Source organism: Pipra filicauda, unplaced genomic scaffold (assembly GCF_003945595.2).
Source record: "Pipra filicauda isolate LSUMZ 115617 unplaced genomic scaffold, ASM394559v2 scaffold52_size3558583_pilon, whole genome shotgun sequence".
NCBI lineage: Eukaryota > Metazoa > Chordata > Aves > Passeriformes > Pipridae > Pipra > Pipra filicauda.
The window spans coordinates 479392-494653 of NW_024104676.1; the positions used below are offsets into that span (position 1 = coordinate 479392).

The following is a 15262-nucleotide window of genomic DNA, read 5'->3' on the forward strand; positions in this document are numbered from 1 at the left end:
ACACACATCTGTGAGAACAAACTCTGAAACTAGTTCTACTCCAAGCCAAAAGCAGCTTGTGCATTATTACTCCACCCTGTGGAAAACCGTGGAAAAGCAACTGCTATGTTCCCAAATTCCTCAAACGAGTTAAGTTCTGCAGAGTAAAGAAGTTATTAAAATTAATGAAACTTTTAATTTGTAAACACAGAGGAGGTTGGTTTGTGTTTCTTTATGAATCCTTTTATGTTTACAGCCATGGCTCATTACCAGCTGCCAGGAAGTATAAAGGCAAACCAAAGAAATGGATTCTGGTTCCACAGTACTTTTCCATTTAAAAGGAAATTGTTACAATTTACCCATCTCAAAGTACAGCTTCCACTGGATATCAAACTATGGGTTTGTACAAAGTGTTTTGGGTTTAACATATCATAAGGTAGATGATTAAAAAGGCTCTAAGCTAAGCATCCCCATACTATTTCATTAGAAATTCCACTTCTGGTTTTCATCACTGGTCTGCTAGCTCACTAATCTCTGCTCTAAACATTAAAAAAAATTTAAATATACTCACTTTATTCCTTTCCGAGTTATTAGCTTTCCTGAAGTCAAGTTGAAAACCTTTTCAAATCGATTTACCTTGTAAGTAGTCATTCTGTGTCACAGAGCAAAAATACAACTGAGGTAAGAAATTGGCATTGGAACTCATCTGACACAGTTGCTTTACAGGTTGTTGGTCATTCATTCGTCTTGCTGCTCCATTATCCAGCTCACACATTCATTCAGCAAACTCACAGGGATGCTCTGACACCCCTCATGTCCTCTTTCCCAGTCCCATCAGGGCAAGCACAGCAGAACGAGGGCACTCACACTCTTCTATGCCGAGATAACAGGAAAGGAAATAGCTCCCACTAAACACCTTTCTGACAAGGAGGCCCAACACAAGGATTCCAAGCCAGCACAGAAAGATCAGCTCTGAACAACTTCTCATGTGGTCACAGAAGTATAAAAGTAGCCTGAAACATGTTTTGTGCACAAGTGGATGTCTTTTAAGGTCTTACCCTAAACTACAATCCTTTCTGATTACATAATGATCAAAAACTTTCCATATAACCACAAAACAGGTCGCTCAGACACAAAACCAGTTACTGTATGCATGCCGACATTCATTCTTGGCACTTGGGTACTCCTTTCACTGACAAGACTTACTCATAATGAAATCCAATGTCATGATTCCCAACAATGACCACTAGCTCAGTAGAAACTGGATACTTGAACATTTTCCGAAATCTCCTGACATCATCTGCCCATGCCTGCATATAAAAAACAAAAGGAGAAATTAATGCTGTTCCACAGTATCAAAGGGGACCACTAGTATTGCAGTGGGTTCGCACAGCAAGGTTTTGTTACTGGGGGGCTACAGGGTGGCTTCTCTGGGAAGCTGTCAGAGGCTTCCCCTGTGCCTGACAGAGCCAATGCCAGCCGGCTCCAGGATGGAGCTGCCAGTGGCCAAGGTTGAGCCCATCAGCAACAGTGGCAACACCTCTGGGATAACAGTGAGGAAGGCAGAAAAAAAACTGTGCAATTGCAGCCAGAGAGGAGTGAGAGTATGTGAACAACAGCCCTGCAGGCACCAAGGTCACTGAAGAAGGAGGGGGAGGAAGTGCTCCAGGCACCGGAGCTGAGATTCCCCTATGGTGCAGACCATGGTGAAGCAGCCTGGCCTCCTGCAGCCCATGGAGGTCCACAGAGGAGCAGAGATCCACCTGCAGCCCACGAAGGACCCCAGGCTGGAGCAGGTGGATGCCTGAGGAGGCTGTAACCCCATGGGAAGCCCATGCTGGAGCAGGGTCCTGGCAAAATCTGTGGTGAGAGGACCTAACTCTGGAGCAGGTTTGCTGGCAGGACTTGTGACCCTGCAGGGGACCCACACTGGAGCAGTCTGCTACTGGGTTATACATTTGGGTTTTGTGGGTTAAGACCAATATGATTGTACTTACTGCAGCCTGTGAAAGGGGCTCACATTGGAGAAGTTGGTGGACTGCCTCCCATGGGAGAGACACCACACTGAACAGGGGAAGAGTGTGAGGAGTCCTCCTGAGGAGGAAGGAGCAGCAGAGACAACGTGTGATGAACTGACTGCAACCCCCATTCTCCATCCTCCTGTGCTGCTGGGTGCATGAGGTAGAGAATTGAGAATGTCATTGAGCCCAGGAAGAAGGAAGGGATGGAGGGAAGGTGTTTTAAGATTTGGAATTATTTTCTCAGTACCCTACTCTGATTTGACTGGCAACAAATTAAATTATTTTTCCCCAGCTCTCTTTTGCCCGTGAGGGTAGTTGTTGAGTGATCTCTCCCCATCCTTACCTCGACCCATGAGTCTTTCTTGTATTTTCTCTCCCCTGTTCAGCTGAGGAGGGGAGTGATAGAGCAGCTTTGGTGGGCACCTGGCATCCAGCCAGGGTCAGCCCATCACAACTATGTAATACAGAAGCACACACTGAGATGTTAACATTTTGTAAGTTTTATATGAGGGGCAAAATTGTCAAGATACTACCAAAAATGAACTCATATCTAAAAGACTAGAAACTTCTACCAACAACAGGACGACTGTAGCAAAAAAAACCAAAGCCTTGCATACCTAGTCTGCTTTCTTCTGTCATCCATTTCCTTCAAGAAATCCTCATTTTTTGAAATAAGAGAGTTGATGATGTCATACCTGAGGTGAGCTCCATTTGCCTTCATCAAAGATATCTCCCAGAATAAAAACAATATCTGGCTGCAGTAACCATAAGGCAGTTTGGAAAGATCTCTCCATCTGCCATTCCCTGAAAGGAAAATACAGAGCCAGTCATCACTGCCTAACCTCTGGATCCTCAACTCTGAATACACAGACACAGCCTGGCAACGGAAAAGGGAAAATTACTTCCACACACTGAAATATGACAATATAATACGAAATTCAAATTAAATACTTAGAAATCAGCTTTAAGTACAGTAGGTGCATCTTACCTGGTGGGTAATTCTACCACAATACAAACAGGACCAACACATGCAAGAAGTAATACCAGCTTGTTTATTTTTTTCATTACAATTCCATTAAACAGCAATTAATTAGAACAGTGAATTACTATCTCATTAGCTACTATTAAAAATACTAAAACTAGGATAGAGGTTATTAAAAAAAATTAATAATTACCTTCTTAGTTTATCAAACCAATGTCCTTTGATTTCACCAAGTAGGTGAGTATCAGCTAAAATCATGGCCTTTAGGACTGAAGCTGAAGTCTCTTTTTCACCCATGGGAGCTCCACCTTTCACTTCTGGCCATCGGCATTGAAAAATCACCACATAATAAATTAAAAATTCACAAAATATGAACACTGAGGTGACAAAGCCCACAAGTTTCAACAGAAAACAGAGCCTCTTCTTCAGAGGAAGATTCTTCACAGTAGTCGAGCTATAACTCAGCATTGCAGCACCAGCATAAGACTCAATGGCTCAGTTCTCTTCTCTTGGACAAAAATAGCTAGGAGTAGTCAAAGGATCACACTGGGTGTTTTGTCAGTACAAAATCCCTGTGGAGAAAATACAAAATAAAATATTCATTAAGTCAGCATTCCCTGTGGAAAACTACCATGCAAGGCCTACAGTGTTAGCTTCTTGTCACCCTGAACGATTTGGGAATGTGTAATTGACCTAAATAGCAAAGTTGGTCTTCTCCTTCTGGTACACAGACAGCCATGCCACTGAGCACAGAACTGCACTCTCTCCTACCAGGACCAAGGAAACCAGTTTAAAGCCAGCCAGGATCTTGGTGCATGATGCCTTTTTTTAGAACTATACAGTGAAAACACTGTGAGTAGGGGTCAAAGATAGGTAACAACAGAGCTTAGCTTAACAGCAGCAGCAAAAACAACAAAAAAATCCATATAGAATCATTTAGGTTCAAAAGAATTCTAAAACTGAGTCCAACCCTTAACTCAGCACTGTCAGCACTAAACCATGTCCCTAGGTGCCACATTCACACATCCTTTAAATACCTCCAGAGATGGTGACTCAATCACTTCCCTGGGCAGCCTGTTCCAATACTGGACAACTCTTTCAGTGAAGAAATTTTTCCTGATGTCAAATCTAAACGTCCCCTAACCAGACATGAGGCTGTTTCCTCTTGTCTTATCACTTATTATTTGGTAGAAGAGACCAACATCTACCTGGCTACAACTTCCTTTCAGGTAGTTATAGAGGGCAATAAGGTCTCCCCTCAGCCTCCTTCTCTCCACCCTAAACAACTCCTGGAGGGCACCTTCTGGCACAAGTACATAACATGACTACACCAAATTAATTCCATTAGCACTTCTAATATGTCTTGTTGTTACAATCTCCAACAACAAAAAAGCAATTTAGTATCCCAGAACAAGTTTACAGGAGCTTTTCAGGAACACAGGCACAGATACATGGGTATCTCACTAACAATGCTTTGTTTCTAACAAGCGGAAAACAAGAAAAAACCTAAGCCTCAGAAACAGAAGCTGCACTACAGCTATAGAGAAACGTGTGTAAACGAATCTAAATTGGTAAGGTAACTGTGTTTACTGCTTTCTTGCACCTTGCATAGCTTGTAACCCAAGCAGGTAACTTTTGAAACTACAGTATTTTTTTTCTGCCCTGTTAAAGGCTAATCCAAAACAAATGTCTTCACTCCAATAAACCACAATTGTAACAGGGCTTATTGATTGTTTCACTTGTCTACAAGCATTTAAAAGGAACTCACTATTCCTAGTGTAAGGAGGAAATGCCCCCTTTCACCATTCTCTTTCTTCCACAGTCCTTGACATAAACACACTTTTCCAGTGGAAGTGCCTACAATGAACAAGTGTCCCACCTGAGAGAACAGAGATACAACCCTGACTTCCAGTAAAATCACTCGGCTTCCACGTGCAGCCTCTCGGGTCTCACTCTGAAGAGCACTGGGTGTCTGAAAGCCTCATTCTTTAAAGGTAAACTGTGGTACAGTTACAGTAAAAGGGACTCCAGGAGAACTATAAAGATGTTACTTCACATGCCCATGGAATTCTAGAGAAAACCACAAAATCTTGTCACCCACCCGAGAATGGGATTGCAATTCTGCTTTCTGCAATAGAAAAATCCTAACATAGTACTAATATACAGGATGTTAGCAATTACTGGACTCAGTACTCAGTGATTAGCAGCCCATGTGCATTTGAACTGACTAAATCCGATTAAAACTGTGAATATTCAGTGCCTTTGACTCTTAAGACCTGAAGTGTTAGGCACATTAGGACAAAATTACAGAGCCACACAAAATTGGATCTTTCTAAAATTCTGGCCTCAGCTGTATATAGAATACAGAATAAAGTTAAATTGCTTAACTGTCCCATGCACTTGCCCGTTTGATTTATGTCTCATGGAAACTGAAAACTGACATATGATTATTACATTATTTTTCCAACCAAAACCTCCGTTTGATAATAGCCACTTATTTTCAAACACAAGCTTCCCATATCAGCACTATTCGAGTACTTATTCGAGACAAAAAAATCATTAGACTGCATCATGAAATATTTCTAATATACATTATCTAACATTAGCATGACTAATACTTAATTGCATGCAATTCAGTTCTATCTAAACTTGATTTAGCTGAAGAAAGCCACCGGCCAGACGTCACAATTCCACAATACAGTGGAACTACACATAAAGCCTGATTAACTTGTTTAACATTCATCTCATCTGCACTTTAACTAGCAATCAAAATCAAAAAGACCTTGTTTGTACATCTCACACCAAGGCAAGATTAAAGCAGAAGTATCTGTTACCCGACACAGCAACAAGGACAAAAGACAGGTAAATTCTTAACTAAACACACAAATTTATAGGGCTTTATCCTGCACAAACTGCACCTACCCCAGAATTTGGAAGTAGACTTTGGTAGTCCTAGACAGTTTCCTCTTCCAACAAAACCAGTACTAATCTGAACAGAAATTGTCAGTAAGTTGTTTAACTTGCATTAAGCATGTCCAAAAGAAAAAAAAAATCACATCTTCAAGAGCAAAATGATCCCATCAAATGCAAGGAAAAAACCCCCTGCAATTAGTAGAAAATAAAAATATCTTCAAGGTAAAACTGCATTTTCAAAAGTCACAAGCAGCAACTGCCACAATCAAAGCCACAGAGCCAGTTATTTCCACATATGCTCCCTCTCCCATCATTTCTGCTGGTAATCGTTACTATTCTGGGAGTTGTGCCACACATGTGGAAGATGCCAGAGGTCTCCCATCTGCACCCTACATTTCCAGCATTCCTGATAGTGAAAGAAAAAATAGAAAGGGAAATTTAAAAAAAATAAAATCACAAAGTCAGCGATGCAGAACAAGCTGAAAGGCAACTGCTACTACTGGTTGAGAGAAATCCTGCCCACCTCGCTCTGCCACCTGCCAGCCCATGAATGTGGCTGGACGGCTCCACGCATCCCTGGGAATGTGGTTTACTCGGAAACCAAGCACATGCAGCAGGGATCTGAACCTCCCATACGGGGACCCAAGGAGCGGAGAGCCACAGCCTCTCACACGTGACGGTGAGGCCAAAAGTGGTGCTGCCAGGCTGCACACACACTGCAAGATGGAGCTGTGGTTCTGCCTGCCACTGCACAGTGCGTTGCTACTCCTCCCCCTTACATGGCTCATTGTTAAGATTAGACTAGAATCTGGTTTCCTAGAGCTTGAGGACCTTAGTTATGAGAAAAGACTGAAGGATTTCTCACTGTTTCTTGTTCTAAATGTATGTGAGTGGCCTGATGCGAAAGTGAGTTTTAAAAGTTTCAAAAGCTCATCACAAAGGTGATTAATATGGTATTTTCACCATATTAATTATTTTCAATTGTTTGGGCAGAGAACTTTATAATGAAAAATATTCTGATCTTCAGTAGCTGGCAAACAGTAAAATTCTGCTAGTCATAACATTTTTTTATGCAGTCAATGTATACATTCTTTCGGCAGCAGAGACCCTGAACTTTTCCTCATCACCATGTTTGAAGAACGATTCTGCATGACATTTAAAAATCAGCCTGTGGACAAGGGCAATTACTGATTAATTTAACAACAGGACCAAAGTTTAAACATGCTAGAAGTATAACTTTATACCACAAAACTGTGGGGAAAAATGCTCCAGTGATTAGCACCGATTCCTTCTCCAGCATTCATGTCTATTTTGCTTACTAACAAGTTAGAAACATTTTTGCACTTATAATTCTTCCATTATACATGCTATTCTTCCTGTTTTCTTCCATCAAGTTTACTGCAAATGCAGACTTCTATCACGCCTCTTTTCTTTCCCCTTTCCATCTCTGTTCGGAACATTATCCAGCTTTAATTTAGAAGTAAGCCGAGAATGAAACAAGGGAACACAATGCTCTATAGCCAGAGCAGGAGGCAAGGAGTTACCCTCTCTGTCACTTAGTGAATATGTAACTCTGAACATATCATATGCTTTGAGGTAAATTTCTTTATTCATTTACAACTACATAAAACTGTCCTAACAAACCGAGTTGGATACAAGAATCCTAGTCCTACCCCTCATGAGTGTGCACATATTTTTATGAAGCTGAAGAAGTTGTATCAGGTTATAAGCAAGCTTAGTTTTTCTAGCCTTATGATAGTTTTCACTTAAGTCTTCCATCATAATGCCACAAAGTTACAGATTTACAACTTTCAGAAAAATACAATTCTATAATGTAACTATGTTAAACTTTTGTGAAATGTAGTTAAAAACAAGTTCAGGTTCAAAATCTCACAAGGTTCTGCAAGCTAACTTGCAACTGGGAGTTGTCTCTTTTCATGCCAAGCTCTGAAGCAACACGGTAATTTTGCCTTGTGAACTGTGACTCTCTGTACTCCACTCTCCTTTTTAGCTCTTCAAATACCAGAGCTCTTCCAGTACCTCACTCTTCAATCAAATAAGAGCTTCTGATGAATTCTTCTTTTGATCCTGCAAAACAACTTTCTGACCCATCTTTCTGAATACACTCTTTCCAATTCTGAACCCTAAATCCTTCCTTCATCCACATATTTTAACTTATTATTGTGATTAAAGAAAAATTCCAAGGAGAGATTTAGCATTTTTCTTTTAAGAAACCCCTTTGCAATGATTTAATGATAAAATTAATTTTTGTCTGCATTAGCACACACTTAGCGCTAAAATTCACAAAGACTGCCAAATCTACACATCTAATTTGATTTAGCTTACAGAAAAGGATAAATTGGGAAATTCAAAGATTTTTGTCATATTCCCATAAACGCCCACAATCACTCCTACAATGAATGTATTTCATAAGTGTGAAAGAGAAGGCTTTGAAACTTAGTTAAAGTTATACAGACCACAGTTTATTTAAAAACCATATAAACAAAAAATTAAAGGCACAAAATACAAAAACATTTCAGAGAAACTTGTTAGGATCATATTAATGAATCCATAACATCATCAAAATGAGGTACCACTTAAGCCATGGTAGGTTTAAATGTTGCAGTAAGTATAAAAAAAAAGTGGAAACTCTACTTGCCATTAAATTAACCAGTATTTACAAATGTGCTGTAAAAGGAAGCCCATACATTACACTTATTTGTTTCAAGCATTTTTCGTACTCATAGTTCAGTTTCAGACATTCCTGTACAGCATGCTTTAGATCTTCTACCTCTTCAAAAAATTCCTAGGAAAATCAAAAAATATTCACCTTAAACTTTCTTTCAAAGACATTCTCAATACGAGCTAGTCAGCATTTCAGTTCCTCAAAAGTTCAAAGACACCCTCCATATTTTTATTAACATATGATCGCATTACGCAAACACAGCTATGGTGAAATACAGCAATCAACTATAACCTCAGGTAACAATGTAAAACTCTGCCCCGAACACACAATGCAAGCAGAATTCAAGTTATGTTAGAGCCTGGAGTACAGACTAATAATAGGAAAGACTAATTAAAAAAAAGGGAAAAAATGTTGACTTATCAGGCAGCTACAAAATGACAGTCCAGAATGACAAGGTAATAGTGTCACAGTCCTCTGCGCAAAAACACAACTACACCTCTCAAAATCAGACAGTAGCAGAGAGCACACCATTAACTTCAAGAATCCAAAAGGCAAGGCTATGAATAGGGACAAATGAGCAAGGAGAGAGATGAGGAGAGTATACTAAGGAACAAGAAGTTAGTATTTGAAGAAGACAACACTAAAGAGCTTAGGATGGAACAATGGATACCATATTTAGATCTAGAAAGATGTAAAATCTTGTTAGACCTTAACCTCTTTGTAAATTGCTAGTACCTATTCAGAACTTCAAGTACAACTACATTGTGTTAATGAATGTCCTATTTCAGATTAGGATCTATTATTTCTCACTACAGTATGTTAAAAAGTTTGATTTTCATATTCAAAAGGATAAGATTTATGATGCATTAAACTTGACATAGCCTAAAACACTATCCAACAGGTTCAACTGGCTCAGATAAAAGCAAGTGACAACAAAGGAGGGAAAAAGAGCAATATGTAAGGCTACACAGAACATAAAGAGACAGGCCAATATGAAATCCACAGAAAAAAGTTCTGTTGAACATGGAATCATAGAATGGTTTGGGTTGGAAGAGACAAAGATCACCTAGTTACAGCCCCCTTGCCATGGGCAGGACACGTTCCACTAGATCGGGTTGCTCAGGCCCCCAGCCAACCTGGACTTGAACAGTTCCAGGGATGGAACATCTACAACTTCTCTGGGCAACCTGTTCCAGTGCCTCACCAGCCTCACAGCAAAGAATTTCTTCCTAATATCTCATCTAAACACACCCTATTTCAGTTTAAAGCCATTGCCCCTTGTCCTGTCACTACACGCCCTTGTGAAAAGTCCCTCTCCTGTTTTCTTGCAGGCCCCCTTTAGGTACTGGAAGGTGCTATGAGGTCTCCCCAGAGCCTTCTCTTATCCAGGCTTAACAACCCCAACTCTCTGTCTTCATAGGAGAGGTGCTCCAGCTTATTTAATGTCAGGCTGTGTGGTTTCACTTTCTCATATTGATCCTTTTGCAATTATACTATCCCAGAATGGATAACTGAGCACGTAGTTCTAGTTAGACTTAATTCAAATATGAGACAAACCCAGATTCATAGAAATAATCATCATATATGGAATTACGTTTTGTTCAGCTCCTGCAGCTCAAGTCTGTTGAGCAATTCTGACTCTTTGTAAGTGAAGTCAGAAATTGCCGGGAAATATATGGACAGAAAGTGGAGTGTAATTACTAAAGTCTTCATTTCACCAACCTTGTAAACTCCTATCTACCAAAGTAACAATGTATCTACCTACATCCATCCGTATTTAACATTTTCTCCTGCCTATTCTTTTTTTAATTAATAGCTACATACATCTTAAATAACATACAGTGACTTAAAACTACCTAAAAAAGGGTCACCGATAAAAAGTCATGACCTCAGATTTACATATTTCTCTTCTGGAAGATGAAACTTTTAGCCACAAGCTGTCCCTAACTCCCAAACATGGGGATCTAGAATTCACCCTGGCTCAGTGTGCTACCAGTTTCACACCCAATGAACTACCATCATCTTTTACTGCTACCCCTTAATGAAAGCTAGCTTAAAGTTATTTAGTTTGTGAGAAAGGACTGCAAGGTAAGAAAACAGATTCTAAAAAAAAAAAAAATCCAATACAAGACCTGAGAAATAAGCAAAAAACACTTCAAACAAGTCTGTTGCTGAAAATAAAATCTTATGTCAGCACATTAAACAGAGCCCTCTACAACTAGATAAGATCTCTTCATCTTCTTACGTTATTTCAAGAATTACCAAATTTTTGCACTTTCACTTTCTACACTTATCGATCTATCACAGAAACTTCAAAGCCTCTGCCCTCCCCAAGCTTGGAGTTCTGTCAGAGGCATAAATTTGATATGTTTGAGTTCAGGAGAAAATAGTTTTCTTTTCACTGAAATCATGAAGCAATAAAAGTGATCAGTCAAAAAACTATTTTTATTCTCTCTGCAAGTACCTGCTGGAAGAAATTAAGACTGTACCAGCAGTTACAATTTTAATGACAAAACGAGCAATGTCAAAACAAGCTGAGGCAAATAATCTTTCATAAAGGAATTCAAATAGCCCAAACGTTAAAAAAATAAAAAGTCCACAGCTATGGATTAAAACCAAAAATAAAGCCAAAACCATAAAATTAAAATTGCATTATTCCTCTTCCTTAGCCAAGCAGCACTGTAGGACATGAATGTTTCAAGGAGCCATTCATTTCCATTTCTCTCAGGATGCTATACACTGATTTTTTTTGTATTTGGCTTGATAACAACATATGTTCAGCCTAAAGATGTTTTGGTTCAGGCAGAAAAGTTAGTTTTTCAAAAATCACCTCCTGTTAAACTTGTCTTAAAATAAATTACCTTGTCTAATCCAGCTAATTCATTTTTTAGTGCTCTCTTTTCTGCAGACAACTTTGCATTTTCTTTCTTCAGCTTTTTAATCTCCTTCAACAATAGCTCTACATTCAAATAAAAAAATGTACACTTCAACCAATACAGTCAACCTCCCACTCATATGAATCATATGACAGTTAAAGAGCTGCCTACCTTTTGTGATATTAGAAAATTAAAGTATCTTTTTCATAAAGTGATTTATTCTTAAGAACTGGCCCAGAACATACCCAAGTACTATGAAAGACAGCAGGATTTGCCAACTGGATAATTTGAATTTGCCAGATTCTTAGAATGGAGGATTATTTTACTTTAAAAATCCACAAAACATACATGCTTCAATTACCTTTTTCTGACTTACAAGAGGGTCACATTAGCCCTTGCTGACAGCACATTTCCTGAAAATTATGCCTACATTATAAGATCTCTTCCACCTCTTTTCTATGCTTTGACGTAGAACAGGATTGCACCTTAACTTGTGGATTTACTTGTGAGGAAGAACATGCTGAAATCAGTATTGCCTAGGTTTGTCCAACATTTTAGGGCTAAACCCAGGTTATTTTGTATATCAGTGTCTGAAAACCAAAGAATGGTGCAGTAAACATTATTACTAAGGGATCTGCATACATACATCTTACCAGAATAAAGAATAAATAGCTCTAAATACAGCCACACACTCCTACCTCTGATTTTATCAACCTACCAATTCCAGAAAAACAAAACAGCAAACATTTAATAACAAACAAATGCAAGGTTGAATCCTAGACTACAAGATGCCATTTTTACATAACAGGTTTTCAAAAATGAAAAGAACATTTTAGCTAATGCTGGTTGAAGTAGAAAAACGGCCTCTAGGTCAGAAATTAAATGCATTCTCTCTGATGGGCATACTAGAAGGAACATCATCAAAATTAACGGCACCATTACCTAAATATTCACTGCAACAGGGTTCCTTCTCTTCAGAAATGTCCCTGTGAGAAGTTATTCCTCCCTCTGAGGTTCGACTTCTTTTTCCAGAAACAGCACTAGTTTTCCAAGAAACCTTTTTACATTCCAGTTGTTCAATTCTTTGCCTCTGCTCTTGAAGATTATGCTCTAGCTCATGAATTTTAATCTGTTGAGAAAAATTTTTTAAAATGAACAGAAAAAACACAGTTCAACTGAATACCACTGAAAACACATTCTGAATACAAACCCAGAGCTTTCATTTGCTGACTTAAAACTACATTCATCCAAAGGGTCTGAAAGGAGAAAAAAGAAAAAACTTCACAGCAAGTGAAGTTTTGCATACATCAAGTGTTTTAAAAAAATCTGCGAGCACATGCTTGCAAGACAATCATGGAATCACAGAATGGTTTGGATTGGAAGAGACCTTAAAGACCATCTAGTTTCAACCCCCCTGCCACAGGCAGAGACCCCTTCCACGAGACCAGGGTGCTCAAAGCCCCATCCAAACTGGCCTTGAAAACACTTCCGGGGGGGGCATCCACAACTTCTCTGGGCAACCTGTTCCAGAACAATATAAATGCACAAAGAAACTAAACCTTCCCTCACAGCAAAGCATACCTTCATGGCAGCAATTCCCAGCTTGTAAGAAAAAGTGCATATAATCCAAGTTATAATTAATACTAATTCACAAACAAATAAAGCACAAATGAGGAAATGAGACTGGTCAACTGCAATGCTTGATCAATTGCCCAAAGAGGCAATACCCACTTGAACCACTAGAACCACTCCTGGTCACGCAACTCTACCTTCACTTCAGTTATGATGTTAGTCTCTTTGCACAGCAAGCCCACAGGTCTTGCTACCTGAAAGAAGACTGCTTGCCTCCATTTGGTTTGCTACTGCCGAATTTCTGAAATAAATCAGCTCTTGACACACATAGAAGAATATCAGGGTAAGGCAGGTCAAAAGATGTACATACAATTGGAAGGACAGGTAGGGAGATGAGTAAAGAAAAAAGCAAGGAAAGGGGAGACAGGTTTCTGTTACCAGAGACAAAAGTTCATTTTCAAAAGGAACTACAGGCTACTCTCCATTATCTCAACATCATGAGAAACAAAAATAAGTATAACAGGAAAAGCATGATCTCATTGCACAAACGCAAGAAACACTTTCCAGTCTCCCTAAAAGCTTACGTTTGGCTATTTGATACCACCTCCTACAAATTCTACTTACAGTGAGATTTTTAATTGCTTCACTTTGCTCCTTGTTTTTTTTGCTTTCTCTAACGTAACGTTTCTGTAGCTCATTATACATATGAAGCAGTCTAAAACAGAAGAAATGCATAAATTGCAGTAAAACACAAAAGCCAAAAAACATGCATCCCTTATGGCAAAGGTATTAGAGACACCTCACAGAGATCACTTGGGCTGTAGCTGCACTGCAGAGAGTTGTAACAGAAATATTTAAGATGGGCATGAATGAAGTGAGACTGTCAACACAGAAAGAGAAAGCACCAGAAAATAACAATAAGCAAGTTAAAAGAATGGTCTGTATGGATGGCAAAGAATATCTTTCACTCAGCCAGACTGAAGACCCTGTTTTGTCCAGTACACATGGCCACATTCTGATTAAACCTCAGTGAAAATGACTCTGATGCAAGACCTATACACCAGCAACAGGAGGGTGGCAATGACTGCAGCGTCACATATATAATTCCTCTCCCTGTTAGCACAAGAGGAATAGCACAAGGACACTCCTAAAGGATTTTAAAATGTTTGTCCAGAAACTAATTTCTTGCCACCAATGAAGAACCCATAATGAGGACACATGAGGCAGAGTCCCCAGCTCTCTGTGTTACACAAAACATCTCATTGCTTCCAAGTGTGTAGCTGTGAGGATACCAGTGAGTGAAATCGATGAGAAAATGAGTGAGTGGGCAAAAATCAATGTAAAATAAACAGATTTGGGATGTTATCTTTCTCTTTGATATTATCTTGCATAGACTTCTGCTACACTAATTTCCTGCCATATTATATGGCATTCAGATTCCATATATGAGGGCCAGAACATAACTGACTACATTTTTCCTATTTTTTCTAGTAATTCATACTAAGTTATGACTGCACACTACAAACAGGATGAGTTAGACCGTAGTACAGCACAGCTTTGTAAAACAACATACAAACAGATGCTAGAAAAAAAACAGTACATCAGGTTAACTGCATCCTAATATAGAGCAGGTCTAGCACTTGATTCAAAGACTAACTTGGACTTCTTCCCCGTAAGCATCTAACTAGGTACTCAATTCCAGGTCAGAGCCAGTCACCAACCCTTCCTATGTAGTTTGCAAAGAGAGTCTGGTACACTGAAAAGGTATTTAACAAAACAAAAATACACCAAAAAAAACCCAAAACAAACCAAAACAAAAAAAAAAAATTTAAAAGGGCGTTCTAAAGACACCTAAAGGAAAGATTAAAAACAGGGTGCTTGGCCAAGAAGCCATAGGGACTGCCTCAATCTGTGTAAGATCCACAGCCCATTTATGTAAGTGAACAAAAAGTAGCCTTAGAAGAGATGGAGCAGTTTGTTTTACAGTCAAGTCACAGAAGAATGGAACAATATTTTATGTCACTTTCCTAGTTATTAAAATGTTTCAATGTATATTTTATCAAATGAAAAAATGTATCTTTGCATCAGAAAAGCAGTTACAAGAGTTTCATTCTAGCATTAACTGGCAAACTACAATAAGTAGTGGCTCAACTCTAGAATTAACTACACCAAAGAGTAAAATCACTTCTCTGGATTATTTTGAAAACAGTATCAGCCCATAAATTTTATATAC

General features: G+C 39.0%; 1 protein-coding gene across 5 annotated transcripts in view; it reads right to left on the bottom strand.

Annotated features, from left to right (window-relative positions):
* MPPE1 (metallophosphoesterase 1) overlaps nucleotides 1–15262 on the bottom strand; it is a 33128-nt gene that overhangs the window by 6993 nt on the left and 10873 nt on the right. For 3 of the 5 annotated variants that reach the window (XM_027742974.2, XM_039387072.1, XM_039387071.1), the window contains 4 exons: nucleotides 3176–3554; nucleotides 2696–2804; nucleotides 1186–1289; nucleotides 551–631 (listed from right to left, as the gene is read on the bottom strand). In XM_027742974.2, the coding sequence (XP_027598775.1) occupies nucleotides 551–631; nucleotides 1186–1289; nucleotides 2696–2804; nucleotides 3176–3450 (569 nt within the window). In that variant the 5' untranslated portion in view covers nucleotides 3451–3554. Of the gene's footprint in view, nucleotides 1–550; nucleotides 632–1185; nucleotides 1290–2695; nucleotides 2805–3175; nucleotides 3555–5904; nucleotides 6386–11442; nucleotides 12587–13653; nucleotides 13745–15262 lie in introns of those variants that run through there. The other 2 variants (XM_039387070.1, XM_027742976.2) reach the window with 2 other exon arrangements.